The 18,616-nt window shown below is 49.4% G+C and overlaps 1 protein-coding gene across 4 annotated transcripts in view; it reads right to left on the bottom strand.

Annotated features, from left to right (window-relative positions):
* Nucleotides 1-18,616, bottom strand: part of PLEKHM1 (pleckstrin homology and RUN domain containing M1) — a 46,256-nt gene that overhangs the window by 9,665 nt on the left and 17,975 nt on the right. For all 4 annotated transcript variants that reach the window (XM_059149888.1, XM_059149891.1, XM_059149889.1 and 1 more), the window contains 3 exons: nt 8,375-8,645; nt 4,256-5,176; nt 1,877-2,022 (listed from right to left, as the gene is read on the bottom strand). In XM_059149888.1, the coding sequence (XP_059005871.1) occupies nt 1,877-2,022; nt 4,256-5,176; nt 8,375-8,645 (1,338 nt within the window). The remainder of the gene's footprint in view (nt 1-1,876; nt 2,023-4,255; nt 5,177-8,374; nt 8,646-18,616) is intronic.

Genomic DNA, 18,616 nt, shown 5'->3' with positions numbered 1-18,616 from the left:
CGTGGTCCCCTGAAGCATGGGGGACATAACAGAGCCCTCAGGAGATGGTCACACTGGAGGGTTAGGAGCCTCTGGCCTCCTGTCATCCAGCTCCACCACCATCTCTTGCCTCCCCCACAATGGACAGCTCCTTTTCCCATGTCCCAGAGCCCTGAAGTACCAGCCTCCTGGCCGGTGGGCAACCAGGTAGCAAAGACCTGGGGATTCTCCTCCGACAGCTCCTCTCTATCCCTGGCCCAGCCCTTCCCATCACTCAGCTTCAGGCCTTGGGCGAGGCTCAGATGAAATCACACACTGGAATGTGTGCTGAGAGCTGCCAAGCACCCGCAGAACGACTGGCAGGAGTTTCCTGCTCCCCCGGGACTGTTTCTGGCCTGTGCGCTCGCAGGAGACAAGGCTTCAAGAAAGAAGCCCCAGTCCCAGGATGACATCCTGCCAAGTGCCAGCTAGCCCTTCCCTAAGTGGATCAGCCAGAGGCAACAGTGAACAAGGAGGCCTGTAACCCATGAGCCAGCCACTTTCTATTTCGAATGTTCCTGTCTTTTCCCAGGCCAGGGATCTTTGAGAGTGAGAGCTGGATATTTCCTGATGTCAGATATGCCAAGAAAAGTACTGTCATTTTCTAGCTGGGAAAAGGAAGTGGCACAAGAATCACCGCGATGATTAAGAAGATGGCTTAACAAGGGTCCGGATGTTGTAAATAGGGAGTGTGTTTAATGGCCAAGGAATTATTTGCATTTGTGGTGGTTCTGAGGTTTAATATTCTACATGTAGTTAGTGAAATACTTACCACTGGGGACAGGAGTGGGGGACAGTGAAGCTAATGTCCTGGGGTTCCGGTCCCTAGCAAAGTGGAGGTTGGGGTCACACAGAATCTGAGAGTCACACACGTTCCCTGGGCTCTGACGACACTTCCGCGGCCAGCAGGCCTGGGTCCTGAGAAGTAAGCAACTTCTCCTTTGTGCTTCTGTGTCTGTCTTACGCAGCAATCTGTGCCTCTGGGGTAAAGCCAAGTTTGTTCTCCTTGAGGCAGGGCCTGACCAAGTGAATTAGGGGCTGAAGGTGTGACAGGCCTCAGGAGAAAGGAAGGGCACTAACACAGGGCCCTAAGACATGGCAGTGCCATCCCTCTTAATCCTTACACAACCCAGAGGCACACACTTATGAATCCCTCTTTACAGACAAGGAAACTAAGTCAAATAATTGGCTAATGGTAGCACAGCTAGGTCAGCAGGTAAGCTCAGGTGGAGAAGGGGAATGTGAAAGATCCTGGAATACATCTAATTCAAAAGCATTTGGTGAACATAAAAAAGGACCTAAGACTAAGTGATACTCGGTGAACAAAGCAGGTTATAAAGCAGTACAAGTCCAGGATAATTCCAACTTTCAAACATATGTAAACAGATCCACAGAGAAGGCTGACACTCGGGGGTTTGGGGGGAGCATAGCTGGTTGGCCAGCCACCCAGCCACCCATCCGCCGTCTACCTACCCACATCCACCCACCCACCCACAACTGTCCATCTACATACCTAGTCTATCCTAATTATCCTTCCTTATTTCTATCTATCTGTCTGGTTGTTGGTGCCTTACACAGTTTAGTCCGTGGCCAACAGGGCGCTGCAAAGAACCACCCTCAGACCTGCAGCTGAGGACCAGGGTGGCACTGACAGAGCTCTGCCCAGGGGCTAGAGACCAGCACCATGTTCTTCCCTTGGTTGGTCCCCTCCACCCCCATCATGGGGCCTGAACCAGTGACCCGGGCTTCCCTGGAGCCGAAGTCCTCCACACAGATGAAGAGCAGCGGCGAGAAGAGCGACCGTTCCTCTGTCACTCAGCAGCCCGTGTGGCCACGACAGGCCGGGCTCCAGGCTTACCGGGCGCTTGGTGAGGTCCCAGTTGTGGATGATCCTGGCCGGAATCACCGAGGCATCGTCTTGGTGGCAGATGTCACAGTAATAGAGGCCAGAGAAGGCACAAAGCTTGGGTCGTACGAATGAGAAGCCAATCTGTCGGGAGCAGCCTGGGGAGAAAGACGGTGGGTGAGTGAGCAGTGGGGCGGTGTGAGTCTGCGATCAGGGCAGGGGTTACGAAGTCGAAGGACCTGCTCTTTAAGGAAGGGACAGATTACAAAGGATACAGAGACAAAGGCACCCTCACTCATATGCATACTGCTCAGACACAATCCGTTCTTGAGTGTTTACAACAGAACCCTGTTAACAATTGTCGTCGCCATTTTATAGCTCAAGAAATCAGTGCAGAGAGAGGTGAGTACAGCCCCGTCACGGGACGATGACGTGGCACAGCTGGCCACTGGACTGGGGTTGGGCTGCCGCTAGCACCCACATCCTCTTTTGCCTAGCCGCCTGCGTTCAGCGTTCCCACTGCTTGCTCACGCAGGCCAACCTCCTGTAGGTCTGCCCCCTCCACTGGGGCCCAGAAATGGAAGCGACCGAGTCTGGGCCTCGGTGAGCGGGGTAGGAGCTGGGGACCTGAGGCTGGCCACAGGGAGGGGGTAGGGAAGCCAGCTGGAGGTGGTGGCAGTCTGGACACTGCCTGGTGCAGGCCCGGAGTCAGAGACGCCAGATACCTCGGGACAGTGGGGCAGGGCCCAGCTTTAGCAGCTTGGCTGGAGGTCCCTCCTCAATGGTGGGCAGCGAGAAGCTGCTTGGGGTATGCTCAGGGCAGAGCAAAAGCCTGGCTCTAATCCCGAGCACACATGGCTGCCTCCCACAGGCATGGGAAAAGGTCCCTTTGGACTTGGGACCGGAAGGGTAGGCTCGTCTGCTTCCTAGCTGCCTCATTCTAACCTTCACTGAATTTTTGCAAGGTTCCATTGTGGTCTCTGTAAAATTCAGCTGCTACATGCTCTTCTGTGGAGTGATTACAGAGTTTAAGCGATAGGAGATTTTGAAAGCACCCTGTATACCATGAACACAGCAAAACGTCAGCAGTGGGTATGAGCCTGGCCACAGAGCTGTGCTTGCGGCAGGAAGGAAGCCCAAGCTCCCCCGGGGCTGGCAGGTGACAGGCGCAGCGAGAGGTGCCCCTTGCCAGCACTGACTCCCACCGGGGGACCCTCCTCATGGGCTTTGGGGGCCTGGCCTCCTCACTGAGCCCAACACCCACAGGCTGAAGGTGCAAAGTGTGAGGGTTGGGGGCTGGCGGAGGGAGGGGGTGAGCAGGGACCTGAACATGTTTTCTGCAGGAAGAAAACCGCAGACCACTTCCTTCCAGATGCCCAAAGCAGACTTTTCCTTCTAGTCCCTCAGGCTCCAGCTGACAGGACAGCCCTCAAGCCACTTGGAGCCAGGTCTCCTCCTGTGGCGCTCCGCAGCAGGGTGAAACTTTCACAGCTGGCCTGGAGCAGCCGTGGGGATGGAAATGGGTGTCTGGATCGGGGAGAAGAGCTGAAAATGGAACGTAAGCCGTGGACTATCTCACGCCTTGAAAAGCAAGGCAGTGGAGAGGGCCTATGGGGACTTGAGCGGAGCAAGGTTCTAGGACTGTCGAGGTCCTCATCTGCCTCCACCTCGGGATAGGTACTGTGAGGAATAAATGAAATAATCCAAATAAAGCAGCTGGCCCAGTGTCCCCCCCGCAGGAGAATCAGATCTGAGGACAGTAATGATACAGCAGGTGTACGGACTTGGAATAATACCCGTGATACATTCTTAAGCATAAAAAAAAAAAAAGTTATAGGACAATATAGATAGCTGTGCTGTCACAGGTACCCATTTCAATTTAAATACCTTTACGTTAAACTGAAAATTCAGTTCCTTTAGCCACATTAGCTGCACGTGGAGTACTTGGGAGCCACATGTGGCTTGACAGCAGAGATCTAGAACATTTTCATTATCAGAGAAAGTTCCACTGCACGGCCCTGGGATGTATGAGCCCACTTTTGTAATGGAAAAAGACTGTGTGCACTTGTGAAAGCATGCAGGAATCTTTGGAAGGGCACCATGCCCCACTCCAAAAGGATTGAATGATATGGTAATGTGATAACGAAAGGTGTGGAGAACAGAGCTCCCCTGATGGAACTCCCTGAACAGAGAGCAGCACCGTGCAGAGCTGCCGCCCACAGGTGCCGACACCCTGCAGCGGCGCCGGCCTCCAGCCTCCATGGGCACTGGGGAGAAGCAGGGGCTATGCGCTGCCGCATCCCAGGAGAACCTGAGTCAGGAATCCCCCACCCAAGGCAGCAGGAGGCGGGTGCATGGTAGTGGGGGAGGGGGGGGACAGTGAGTGGGCACCTGCGCAGAAGCAGCCCTGGGAGTCCAGGCCTTTCTCCGTGGGAATGGCCACGAGGTACTGCAGGAGGAAGCCGTTTTCCCGCGTGGCGAACTTCAGCACCTCCTGACAGTTTTCGTCCAGACTCCCACCCAGGGTCACGGCCTCCTCAGCCGTCTCCAGGTAGGACGCCAGGACCTTGCGCACCAGATCCCTCCACAGGGCGGCCTCCTCGGCGCTCCCGGCCTGCAGCTTCAGGACGGCTTTGGCCGTGATGATTTTGAAGAAGGAGGGGCCCCCAAGACTCGTGTCTGGCAAGATGTCTCGGATGGTCTCAATTCCATGGCTGTCACTTAACATCTTCTCGTTGTTTCTCACTCGGAAGCATTTCAGAGACTCCAAGGAGAGGGAAAAAATATAGGGCATCCAGGTCCTATCCGTGTACAGGTATAGAAGGGATTCTTTGATAGCATCTGGCTCAGGATCTTGGGCAGAGGACCAACAGAACTGTGTGGCCTGGAGGGTTTCAGGCTCAGGGAGCAGGTCTGGGTGGGAGGGGAGGCCGCCCTGGGGGGCACCCGGGGGGTCCTCAGGTGGCTCGGGGTACTGGATATTCACCCACTCATCCTCCTGCTGTGGCCGGCACTTCTGCAGGGCCTCCCGCACACGGTCCAGCCAGTCCTCGGCCTCATCCTGGGAGGATGCCCGCAGGGCCAGCTTCCTGCCGGAGAAGACCAGCTCGAATCGGCCATCGCTGTGCGCCGGCCCCACAGACTCGCAGCGCAGCAGTGAGCATGTCTCCACGCAGACGCGCTCCTCGGTGTTCAGGTAGAGGCGGAACTCCAGGGGGGAGAGCTCGCAGAAGAGCTCCTTCCAAATGCCCATGGCCCCCCGCCGCTCCACGGTGCCCAGCTTCATGAGACCCCGGAACGGGTTGGACAGTCCTGGGGGTAGAAAAAGGCGCTTTAGACTGCGGGCCATTCCCCCTTCCCCGGCCCCACCGTCCTCACCCTCCACTGCTGACCTTGTTCCTGAATTTTACCGAGACAAAAAAAGGACTCACAAGATTACCTCCACAGACCCCTCACTCTGGCACCGGTACCCACAGTCTGACCTGCCCCTTGTCACAAAGGACGAACTGACGGCTCAGTCTGAGGCCAACCCCTCTGTTTGTGGTGGAGACACTCCTCCCCCCTCCCCCGCCTACTCAAGGACAAGGATGTCTCTCCAACAATCCTCCCTCCCTCTCCCGTGTCACTGCTTTCTCCCTTCCCTCCCAGATCATTCCCTCCAGCACACAAACACTCTGTTATTTCTGCCATCTTTAAAAATAGCTTTCTTGATGGCACTCACATCTCTAATTACCACCCTGTTCCTCCGTCCCCCTTTACAGAAAACCCCCTGAGGAGGTATCAAAACTGTCTCTAGTTCCCTTGCTCCTGTTCCATCTTGAATCTGCTCCAGTCAGGCGGCTGACCCCTCCTTCCATTGAAATTGCACTTGGAAAGCCCCATGCCCTCCTTGTCACCAACTAAAAGGCTAATCATTGGTCCCCGTCTGGCCTGACCCATTAGCATCACTGAAGAGAGCTGAGCCCCCCTCCTTTCCCTTGGCTTCTGGATCTTTCTCAGCCCTAACAGGCCACTCTTCTGTTCCCTGGGCTCGTTCCTCCTTCTCTTCCTGACATCTCAACATGGGAGCACCCCAGAGCTCACTCCTGGGTCCTCTCCTCCATCAACACCCACCTCCTACCTCCTCTTGCCCACTCACAGGGCTTTATGCCAACAAGGCCCGTTTTGTTTTTTTTTTTTTTTTTTTTTAAAGATTTTAGTTATTTGTTTGACAGACAGAGATCACAAGTAGGCAGAGAGCCAGGCAGAGAGAGAGGAGGAAGCAGGCTCCCTGCTGAGCAGAGAGCACGATGCAGGACTTGATCCCAGGACCCTGAGATCCTGACCGGAGCTGAAGGCAAAGGCTTTAACTCACTGAGCCACCCAGGCGTCCCTAGGCCCGGTTTTTTTTTTTTTTTTTTTTTTCCTAGGCCCGGTTTTTATCTCCAACCTGAACCTTGCCCTTGAACCTCAGATTCAGATCTCCACCTGCTCCGTGTATGTCTAATATCTAATAAGCACCTCAAGGCTGAATGCCTGAAAATGAATTCCTGACCCTCCCACTGCAGACCGGCTTCTCTCCCAACATTCCTCATCTCATAAATGGCACACTATCCTTCCAGCTGTTCGGGCTAAAAACCTTGGAGTTGTCCTTGATTTCCTTTCTTCCACGTCACACACGCAGTCTGTCTGCACACCTTGCTGGCATATCTGGAACACCCCACTGCTCACCACCTCCACCGCTACCACACGGGCTCAGTTGGCCGTCACCTCTGGCCTGGAGGATGGCGACAGCCACCTGGCTGGTCTCCCTCCCTGAGATCCTTCAACACATGAGCCAGGATGACTCCCATATGGTTTCACTTATTGTGGAGCATAACAAATAGCATGGAGGACAAGGGGAGTTAGAGAGGAAAAGGGAGTTGGGGGAAATTGGAAGGGGAGGTGAACCATGAGAGACTATGGACTCTGAAAAACAATCTGAGGGGTTTGAAGTGGCGGGGGCGGGGGGTGGGAGGCTGGGGGAACCAGGTGGTGGGTATTAGAGAGGGCACGGATTGCATGGAGCACTGGGTGTGGTGCAAAAACAAAGAATACTGTTATGCTGAAAATAAATTAAAAAAAAAAAAAATAAAGGGAGTCAGATCACGTCCCTCTGCCCCAAATCCCGCACTGGCTGCCATCTCCCTCAGAACGAAAGCTAAGGCCCCTCCTGGGGCCAGTGAGGCCTTCCGTCACTCTGCCCTCATCTCTAACACCCTCTCCCCAACTCCTCAGTTTCCCAGGCACGTGCCCAATGCAGGGGCTTTGCATTTGTTCTCCTGCTTGAGACACAAAGGTTGTCCTACGTCTCCCTCCCTCCTTCCCTTCCCATCTCCTCAAAGGTCATCTTATGTGTGAGGGCTTCCCTGGCCATCCCGCATGAAGCTGTATACTCCCCACCTTGGTGCTCCCCAATTTACTCTTCTCCATAGCAATGACTGTCACTGGCCCATACCATGCATTTATTTGTATATTCTCTTAGTTCCTGCCTCTTGTACTAGGATATAAGTCTGGGAAGACAGAGACTTTGTTTTGCTTCCTGCTGTGTCCCCAGCACCTAGAGCAGGCTGGCACGTCACAGAAAACCATCTGCTAAATGAGCGGGTGCCCAACCAGCACACCCTGCTCAGTGCTCCCTGTTTCCCAGGGGTCTGCCGCCAACTGGGGTCCACAGGACACGCAGTTCTCTCTCGCCCAGCCTGGACTAGCCTTGGAGATTTCAAAGACCTGTACTGGGTCTTCCTACCCTTTGAGGAACCTGATGGCCTGGGCACAAAGCACACCTGCTCTGGCACAGCTACAGTTACCACGTGGACTTCAAGAAAAACCTAAATGAAGCGAGTATGGAGACGGGAGCTCTACCTATACTCCCCAAGCTAGGAACCCGGCCAGAACTGTCTGCTGGCTCACTGCAGACGGAGGGAGAAAGAGACGGACTCCAGGAGGGAGAAAGAGACGGACTCCAGGGCACACTTTTTTCTTTGTTTATAGGGGTTGTGGAAAAACTAGGTTATAGTTATTGACCACTGTCTAGAACCTCACAGGGCATGGAAATCAAGCTGGCCTCACTGTCAATGGCACAGAGAGGACACTAACCAGAGAGCAGAGCTGATATACCCTACCGGAGCTGTTAAACCAACCTCCTAAGATAAAGGCCTTGGGAAGAGACATTGAAATGCCTTCAAGGGGCAGGGTTTGCTCCCGGCTCCAGGCAGAACCCAGGGTTTCGTAAAATCATAGGACTTCCAGGAAAAAGCTGCCATATTTCACTACATGAAACAGGTTTTTGAGCATTACCTTGTTGAGATTTTATGAGAAAATATAGTACTTTTCCTGAAATGCTTTCCTGAATTACTCCGCAAGGTTGCTCCTTATGACATCTGGGGAAGAGGTGCTGCTTGTGAGAAGACCCCCCAGAGGCTGGCAGCCCCACTCTCTGGAAGGTGCTGCCCCGTGCGGCCAGGTCACTGGGAGCCCGAGGCCACCTACCCATCTGCCGGCGGTGCACCACCCGGAAGTTCTTATGCTCCTGTGCCACGGCTGTCCTGCTCTTCCTGCTGCCCGGGGAAGGCACGCATGCTTTGTCTAAGGCCCCCGTGGAGAAGCTTTTTCTTGGTCCTTGAGAAAAATGCCGGAGGAGACTGGGCCTCGACTCTGGTGTCCCTCCAGAAGAAGCCACGGAGCGTTCTGAGGGGCTCTCTGGGGGTGGCTCCTGGGGAGGCCGGTAGAAGTCATCCTCGGAGATCCAGCTCTTGCTTTTCTAGTGGGAAAGGAGTGAAGACAGGTTTGTTTCTTTCTTTTTCCAAGATTATTTTTTTAAGATTTTATTTATTTATTTGAGAGAGTGAGAGTGAGAGCGAGAGAGATCATAAGCAGGTGGGGCAGGGCAGAGGCAGACTCCCGGCTGAATAAGGAGCCCAATGGGGGACTTGATCCCGGAACCCTGGGATCATGACCTATGCCGAAGCAGACCCTTAACCGACTGAGCCACCCGGGCACTCCAGAGGTTGTTTTTGAAGCTTTTTAGGAACATCTTTATTAAGACACAATTCACCTATCATTAAATTAACCCATTTCAAGTGTCCAGTTTAACGGTTTCAGTGCGTCCACAGAGTTGTGCAACCACCACCACAATCTAAATTTAGAACGTTTTCATTCTTCCAGAAAGCAAGCCCATGCCCATGAGCGGTCACTCTTCATTTCCCCTCAACTGCTCCGGTTCTAGGCAAGCAACAATCTACTTTCTGTTTCCAAAGATTTGTCCATTCTGGACATTTCGTATAAATGGAATCTTCTAACACATGATCTTTGTGTCGGCCTTCTTCCCCTTAGCACCGTGTTTTCAGGGTCTGTCCTCGTTACAGCAGCTGTGAGGACTTCATTTCTCTTTATGACTAAATGGTATCTCAAGGTATGGATGTACCACGCTGTTTGCTCACAGGCTGATGGGATTAGGGTTGTTTTCCCCTTCTGGCAATTATGAATAATGCTGCTGTGAACACTCATGTCCAAGATTTTGTTTGGATGTTTGTTTTCCATTTCCTTGGGCATGTACCTGTGAGAGGAATGGATGGGTCATATGGTAACTATGTGTAACTTTCTGAGGAATTTCCAAACTGTTTTCCATAGTGGCTGCACCATTTTATATCCCCACTGGCCATGTAGAGGATTCCAATTTCTCCACATCCTCGCCACCATTTTTTGCTGTTCTGTCTGTTTACTTATGGCCATCCCGATGGGTGTGAAGTACCATCTTGCGGTTTGGGTTTGCAATCTCCCCAGTATCTAATGACACAGCAACCTTTCTTGTGCCTCGTGGACATTTGTATATCTTCTTTGGAGAAATGTCTATTCAAATCCTTTGCCCATTCTTTTTTTTTTTTTTTTTTTTTAAGATTTTATTTATTTATTTGATAGACAGAGATCACAAGTAGGCAGAGAAGCAGGCAGAGAGAGAGAGAGGAGGAAGCAGGCTCCCTGCAGCGCAGAGAGCCCAATGTGGGGCTCGATCCCAGGACCCTGGGATCATGACCTGAGCCGAAGGCAGAGGCCTTAACCCACTGAGCCAACCAGGCGCCCCTCCTTTGCCCATTCTTAAATTGGTTTGTCTTTTTGTTTCTGTGTTATAGAGGGAATTGTGTTCCCAACCAGGATATGTTAAAACCCTAGCCCCCAGTCTCTTAGAACATGACCTTCTTTGGAAGTAGGGTTGTTATAGATATAATTAGTTAAGAGGAGGTCATGCTAGGGGAAGGTGAGCCCTTCATTCATTGTGATTGGTGTTCTTATAAGAGAAGACACACACACACACAGAAGAGAATTCCAAGTGAAGACAGAGACACAGAGTGAGAAAGTCACGTGATGACAGAGGCAGAGCTGGGAGGGATGGGTCTTTGAGCCAAGGAACAACAGGGATTGCTGGCAACCCGAGCTGAGAGAAGGGTGCAGAACAGATTCTTTCTCAGGACTTCCAGACAGTTCCTGCCATCTGGATTTTGGACTGCAAGCCTCCAGAACTATCAGAGAATGCATTTCTGTTGTTTTGAGCTATCCAATTTACGGTACTTCATTACAGAGGCCTTAGGAAACAAACACAAGTTGTAAGGGTTCTTTATATACTTAGGATATTTGGGATACTAAGCCCATACCATATACATGGCTTGCAAATAATTTTTCCAATTCTGGGGGCTGTCTTTTCACTTTCTTGCTGGTGTCTTTTGAGGCACGAAATTTTAAAATTGTGCTGAAGTCCAATATATCTATTTTTTCTTTTGTCTCTGCCTTTGGTGTTATATGTAAGACACCACTGTCTAAGTCAAGATTACAAAGATTTGGTCCTATGTTTTCTGCTAAAAGCTTTATGGTTAAGCTCTTACATTTAGGTCTATAATCTATTTTGAATTAAATTTTGTGTATAATGTGAGGATGCATGTGGATATCCTGTTATCCCAGCACCAATTGCTGAAGAGCTGTAGAGTTTTTCCACCCTGCTTATAGGGTTTAAGATGAGGGAGACATGGGTAAGCGGGACCCAGGGGCCTCACTGGCACCTCTGTTGGGGCTCCTCACTTCTGAGGAGGCCCCTGAAGCCCCAGGCAGCCAGGCCCTGCCCCTTCCCTTCTGTTGCTGAGTCTGAAGTTGCTCGCTAGCTGGGAGAAGTGGGGTGGGTCTGGGGTCAGGGGATTGTGGGAATGGATTTTTAGCTTTTTCTTCTTCACTATTCAAGCACTCCCTGCCTTTCTGTGTCTAAGCATGGATGAGCAGAGGCAAGAAGAAAGCTGGTTGGACTGCCCTAAGTGGCTGTCTATACAGAGGAAATGACTCACACAAGGGGTGGGCCCAGTCCAGCTGTTTTGTTAAGTGTCACCAACCTCACCCTGAAGATGCTATTTCCAACCCTTAAATCAGATTGCCCTCCCTGCTCTCAGAGACAAGGAAGGGGAGCAGGGCTGGGACTGCCCTAGAAGAATCGGTTTGGCTGGTTTAATCCATTCTGATGCTAGATGTCTCCTTAAGCCAAGAGTGGAGAGCTCTGAGTCAGGAGTGTGAGGGCCTCACAATGCTGGGCTTCCAGGGCTTCCTCCAAAAACCCTCCAAATTAGCAGGTGTTTCCTTCTGCCAGTGCCAGGACAATGTGTCAGTCGGGTGGCTACTTGAGGGCCACCTGCAACACAGGATTCTGAGCAAAGCCTGACTAGGCCACAGAGACCCAGGGGAGCTCCCTTAGGAAAATGGACAGGAGGAGCCTCACAGAGCCAGGGGTACCTACCTGGGAAGTCTTGTGGCCTCGATCACCAGCTAATGGCTCCAGTGGGAAAGAGCACTATTCCTTAAGTCTCAGCCCAGGGGTCATCCATCACCTCCTCCTGGATGCTTTCCTTTTAATTCCCCAGTCTACACTCCTCCCACATCCCAGCGGACTCAGGGACCCCTCTGGGCTCCCATGGCATTCTTTGCTTACCCCTAGCCCTAGTACCTACGAAGCTGTTTGCAATCTTTCATTTTCCTTTTTTTTTTTCTTAAGATTTTTATTGATTTATTTGTCAGAGAGAGAGAGGGACAGCAAGAGAGGGAACACAAGCAAGGTGAGTGGGAGGGGAAGAAGCAGGCTCTCCGCTGAGCAGGGAGCCTGATGTGGGGCTCAATCCCAGGACCCTGGGATCATGACCTGAGCCAAAGGCAGACGCTTAATGACTGAGCCACCCAGGTACCCTGTCTTTCATTTTTCTTAGTGCCTGGCACAGAGTTCTAACAGATGAGGGAATAAATCTTGACTATCCAAATGTCTTTAGCATGAAATAAGAAGGGTGGGGTGAAGGGATGAAAAGGAAGGAGACAAAGGTGAATTGTGAGGTGATGATCATTGGTGAGGGCTTCTCTCTCCGGAGACGCAAGGGAGACTACTAGGAAATGTTCAGACACGGGCCAGTGGCCACAGGTCAGTCACCAGGAAATGATACTCCAGGGAAAATCTTTTGTTTTCTTAGGCAACAGAGAAAAAACAGTGGGAACATTGGGTCCTTGGAGCTTTTGTGCACAGGCCTGGAGGGAGCTCTTTGCAGCTGTGCCCCAGCCCAGCCTCCCTCCCCCGCCCCACACCACGAAGTGGGGAGGGCAGAGCACTCCACTGTTGCCCTTCTCCCTCGCCTTTCCTACCACCTTCCTACCTTCTGCTCACTTAAGTCCCCACGTCTGGCCAGCTCCCTGTCCCTGTAACAGTGGGGGAAACCACCATCAAGCAAGGGTCTGAGCCAGAGCAGCACCTGCCGCTAGGGACCCAAGACAGAGGAATGCCACTTGAGCTACTAAAGGTACAGTAGGCCATAAACAACAGCTAAGTCTCAGAGGGGAGACTCTGGCTGAGGAGAGAGATACTAGGCATCAGAAAAAGTGCTTTTAAGCCAGTTTAGCCTCATTACGTCATGCGAAGAGATTTCGCCTGCACTCCTGTGTTGGGGAGGGGACCACATGGCACAGGTGGTGACGAGGGGACCACATGAGGGTAGTGATCAGGATGAAGTTTTAGAATTCAGACTGTCCTCTGGAATGAAACTGAGAAATCAATTCACAACCCCCCAGATTCCACAAGTAAAAGTTCCCTTAACTCCTCCACTCCCTGCTCCTTTCCTTCCCAGTTCTTGTCACCAACATAGTCATGACGTGGGTAGTGACCTGTCTAACCCAGTGTCTGTCTGCAGGGAGCAGGGCCTGTGCCCATCCTGTTACTTCACTGCACCAAGAACGGTGCTTGGCCCAGAGCAGGGCCTTATTTTGAGTGAATTGAAAATAATGGTCTTAGGGCACCTGGGTGGCTCAGTGAGCTAAGTAAGCCTTTGGCTTAGGTCATGATCTCAGGGTCCTGGGATGGAGGCCCGCATCAGGCTGTCTGCTCAGCAGGGAGCCTGCTTCCTCCTCTCTACCTGCCTCTCTGCCTACTTGTGATCTCTCTGTCAATTAAAAAAAAAAAAAAAAAAAAAAAGGAAAGAAAATAATGGTTTTTCTTTAATGAAAGACTGAGTGGCTCTTATGGTGATACAACTTGTTAGTGACTACCCTCTACTCCCCACACTGCCCAAGTGTCAAATAATAGCAGTGACTAAGTGTCTGACGCACAGAAAGATGAGAACAACAGAGGTGACACACGGGGCAGGGCACTACCCTGTCCGAGGGCTGGGGGTGCACTGGATCAGTGTGAGCCCAGAGGCTGTCTACCGAGAGTACAGATGAGTGGGTCCTGTGGCCCTCAGAAACCTGACTCCCCTGAGGCCTGCAGTGAGGCAGAGCCTGCCCTGGTCAGACCAACTAGCCCACCTGGTGCACTTGATGGTGTACTTCTCAGTGTAAACTGACAAGTTAGCATCTCCAGAGTCTCTGAGAGTTTGAGAACTATTAATTATGCCTATATTCTCCCAGGTACAGTGCTCAGAGCTGACATTACAGAGGGGAGCAGACACGTTGTTTTATATCATAGAGCTGATATGCGAATCCCAGGGCAGAAAATAAACAAGTAGACAGATCAAGAGACAATATGATTTCACACAGTGATGCGTGTTATAAACAAAGTAAAGCAGGCAAATGGGAAAGGGAGTCCCTGGGGATGGTGCTTTTGAGCACCATCAAGAAAGGTGGAGATAAAGGCAAGGAAAAGGGGCGAGCTGAGAAAGAGTCCTGGCAGCAAATGGAAAAGCCTGAGGCTGGAAGGAGCTTGTTTTGTCAGGAGCTGCAGGGAGACCAGAGCATCAACACTCCTTGAGCAGAGGAGCATGGGTGACAATCTGCCCTGTCCCATCAGCTCTGGGATCCTGGCAAGACAGGATATCTGAGTCAATATAAGACTGGAGTGAACTCAACTCGGTCAATGCTACCCTGTGGAGCCCTGCGGGGGCACACAGCCACAGACCCTAGGGAGAGCCCTCTGTTGCCAGCTCAAGGTACGGGTTGGAGGAGGTTTTCTCCTTCACCCTTCAGAGTGATGAAAGTTTTCTGCTCATAACCTTCAGGGTCCTGTGACATTCTGGGCCCTGAGGCAATCCTCAGAACAGTAAAAATGGAGAGTGTGACCCTCACTTACACAGTGACATGATTTACATAGTCATAGTCAGTAAGCGGAGCTAGTCCATCAGCTATCCCTATGGAAAAACATGACTTTTGACTTCTACCTCACACCGTACACAAAAATTAATCCCAGGGATCATAAACCTAATTGCAAAAGGTAAAACAGTAAAGCTTCTAGATGAAAATATAGGGCTTTTCAGTCTCACTGCTTTGGGTAGATAAAGAGTTTAAAAAAAGACCCAAAACATATTAACCACAGAGAGACTGATAACTTAAAGATCATTAAAATCAAGAATTTCCGTTCCATGAAAGATACCATTAAGAGATTTAAAAGGCAAGCCAGAGACTCAAAGAAGACATCTACTATATGTATTTATGCTATATATTTTTTCTCTAATAAATGACCTATTCATAGTACATAAAGAGTCCCAAAGAAATAAGGTAAATACACACAACTCAATTCAAGAATGAAACAATGACTGGGGCACCTGGGTGGCTCAGTGGGTTAAAGCCTCTGCCTTTGGCTCAGGTTGTGATCCCAGGGTCCTGGTATCGAGCCCTGCATCTAGCTCTGTGCTCAGTGAGGAGTCTGCTTAAGACTCTCTCCCTCTCCCTCTGCCCCCTCCAACCCCCTCCCACATGTGCATGTGCTCTTTCTCAAATAAATAATATCTTGAAAAAAATCACAGTGAGATACCACTATATACCTTTTAAAGTGTCTAAAAATAAGACTGATGACACCAGTGGCTAGGATAAAGAGCAATGAAAATGCTCATGTATTGGGGTGCCTGGGTGGCTCAGTGTGTTAAAGCTTCTGCTTTCAGATCAGGTCACGATCCCAGGATCCTGGGATTGAGCTCCAAACTGAGTTCTTTGCTTGGTGGGGAGCCTGCTTTCCCCAACCCTCTCTCTGCCTGCCTCTCTGCCTACTTGTGATCTCTGTCAAATAAATAAATAAAATCTTAAAAAAAAAATGCTCACATATTGCTAGGGTGAGTGCAAGTCTGTACAAGCACTGTTAGAAAATTCTTGGCAGTAGATACTAAAGGTAAACATGCGCCTACCCAATGACCTGGCAATTCCACTCCTAGATATACCCACAGAAATGAGTACAGAGAGTCACTGAAAGGCAAGTGCAAGAATGTTCATAGCAGCTTTCACTGTAATAGGCAGAGCCTAGAAACAACCCAAATGGCTATTAGCAGGAGAATGGATAGATGTATTGGGATATAGTCTGACAATGGACTACTACAGAACAATGGAAAAGAACAGACTGTAGCCTCGTGCTAAATGCGCAGGTTAATCTCACAGACAAATGCTCAGTGAAAGAAGTAAGTGTACATATTGTACAAATTCACTGATATGAATGAAGTTCAACAACAGGAAAATGAATCTGTGGGGCTGCAAGTCAGAATGGAGGCTTCCTTTGGAAGGGAACAATGGCAGAAGGCATGAGAGAGCTGGTGGGCTGGAAAGTGTCTACATTTTATTTATTTATTTATTAAAAACATTTTTAAAAAGATTTTATTTATTTGAGAGAGAGAGAGAAAGAGAGTGAGCACAAGCAGGGGAGTGGCAGGCAGAGGGAGAGAGACAAGCAGGCTCCCCGCTGAGCAGAGAACCCAATGCAGGGCTCGATACCAGGACCCAAGGATTTGGGTCTTTTTAACAGTCTTTTTAACAAATGGCGCTGGTACAATAGGCTATCCCTATGCAGAAGAATCGATCTGGACCCCATCCTTATACCATATACAAAAATCAACTCAAAAGGGATCACAGGTATAAACAGAAGAGCTACAACCATAACATTTTTAGAAGGACAGATAAGAGTAAATCTTTGTGACCTTGAATGAGGGAATGAGTATAGATATGACACCAAAAGCACAAATGATGGAAGAAAAAGCCAAATAAATTGGATGATATCAAAACTAAAAACATACATGCTGTGATACCACAAAGAAAGTGAAAAGATAACTAAAGTGAAAAGGATAGGAGAAAACAGTTGTTAATTATGTATCCAATAAGGGTATAGAATCCAGAATATATAAAGAACTATTATGACTCAATAATAAAAAGACAAAAAAAATCCTACTTAAAAATGGGCCAAGGTTCTGAATAGACATTTCTCCAAAGCAGATACATAAATGGCCAAAAGGCACATAGAAAGGGGATACTCTTTAATCATTAGTCATTAAAGAAAAGCAAATCAAAACCATAATGAAATACTACTCCTTACTCCCTAGGATAGCTATAATAACAATTTTTATGGAGACAATAAGATCTGTTGGTGAGGATGTAGAAGAAAACACTGCTGGAGGGAATATCAAATGGGGAGCTGCTTTGGAAAACAATCTGGCAGTTCCTCAAAAAGTTAAATGTAGAATTACCATGTGACCCAGAAATTCTACTGCTTGGTATGCACCCAAGACAATTAAAAACATATATCTACACAGGGGCGCCTGGGTGGCTCAGTGGGTTAAAGCCTCTGCCTTCAGCTCGGGTCATGATCCCAGAGTCCTGGGATCGAGCCCCACATTGGGCTCTCTGCTCAGCAGGGAGCCTGCTTCCTCCTCTCTCTCTCTGCCTGCCTCTCTGCCTACTTGTGATCTCTGTCTGTCAAATAAATTTAAAAAAATCTTAAAAAAAAAACCACATATATCTACACAAACACTTGTACATGAATGTTCACTGCAGTTTTACTTGTAATAGTCAAAATATGGGGCAAAAACCAAATGTCTATCAACTGACGAAGGACAAAATAAAATGTAATGTGTTCATATAATGGAATCTAATCTACAATGAATTATTATTCATTGAAGTACAGATCAAGATACAAAGGGGAAAAATCCTGAAAATAATATGTTAATTGGAAGAACCCAGTCACAAAAAGATTACGTATTACATGATTTCATTTACAAGAAATGTCCAGAAGAACAAATCTATAGACAAAGGAGATTAGCTGTTGCCAGGGGATGAGAGGAGTGAGGTTGGGGCGGGGGTGGGGGGAAGGAGAATCGGATGGGGAGTCACTGCTAAGGGCAAGGGGTTTCTCTGATGCAGGATGAAAATGTTTTCAAGTTAGATCATAGTGACAGTTGCACAACCTTGCAAATATATGAAAAAAGTTGAATTATACACTTCGATTAGGTTAATTATATATAATATGAGTAATAGCTCAAAAAAGCTGTTAAAAACAAGGGTGTGTGTGCGCGTGTCTCCTAGTCTATTTCACGGCCTTGGCCCCATCCTGAGTTCTGGGACCTGGAAGTTACAGGCCAGATAAGAGACGCGCATGGATGGAGCTGAAAAAGCAAGACTATCTCCCAACACGAACCCCAGACAGCAGCTGGGATAAACTCAGGGCTTTGTGTGTCCATGTGCACAGGGGCATATAGCTTCTGACCCAGGCTGTTCATAACACAAGACAAATGCGAAATGGCCAAACAGTTTGGGTCCACAGCTTTGATGACAGTTCTCAAGCCTCTGACCCATGGCTCTGCCCAGAAGATTCCCAGGGCTGGCTTTCCCTTGGGTTATCCACAAAGTAGACTGGCTTATATTAGAACAGCATTGCCTAACAGAAATAGAATTCCAGTCTTGTGTGTCATTTTAAAATGTTCTACTAGCCACATATTTAAAATGTAAAAAGAAACAGGTGAAATTAATTTTGGATAATATAGTTAACCCAACATATCAGAAATACTTTCATTTTAACATGTAATCAGTGAAACTTTATTGAGATATTTCACATTCTTTTTTTCATACTAAGTCTTCAAAATGTGGTGTTTATTTTACACAGCTTGTCTCAGTTTGGACTAGCCACATTTTAAGTGCTCAGTGAGCGGCCATGTGTGGCTCAGGGCTGCCACACTGGTCAGCGCAGTTCTAAGTGTGGTTCATGTCGCAAGACTCAGTATTCTCAAAGCCTGGTATTTTAGATGATATGAATTTAAAAATAACAAGTGCCAAGGAGGAAACCAAGGCCCAGTGAGGTGAAACGCCTGGCCTGAGGCCTTAGGCTGATAAGTGCCAGTGGTTAAGAACAGGAGCAGAGTCTACAGTCAGAAGAGAATTATCTTCTCCATGGGGTTGATGTGAGATGACAAGAGACACCCGTGGGAAGGGACTGGCACAGTGCCTGGCTCACATCCGCCAAGAGACATGAGGGGTTAACGC

This window comes from Mustela lutreola, chromosome 15 (assembly GCF_030435805.1).
Source record: "Mustela lutreola isolate mMusLut2 chromosome 15, mMusLut2.pri, whole genome shotgun sequence".
Classification (NCBI taxonomy): Eukaryota; Metazoa; Chordata; class Mammalia; order Carnivora; family Mustelidae; genus Mustela; species Mustela lutreola.
The sequence above is the reverse complement of the archived record's forward strand: the minus strand, read 5'-3'. Positions and strand labels throughout refer to the sequence as shown.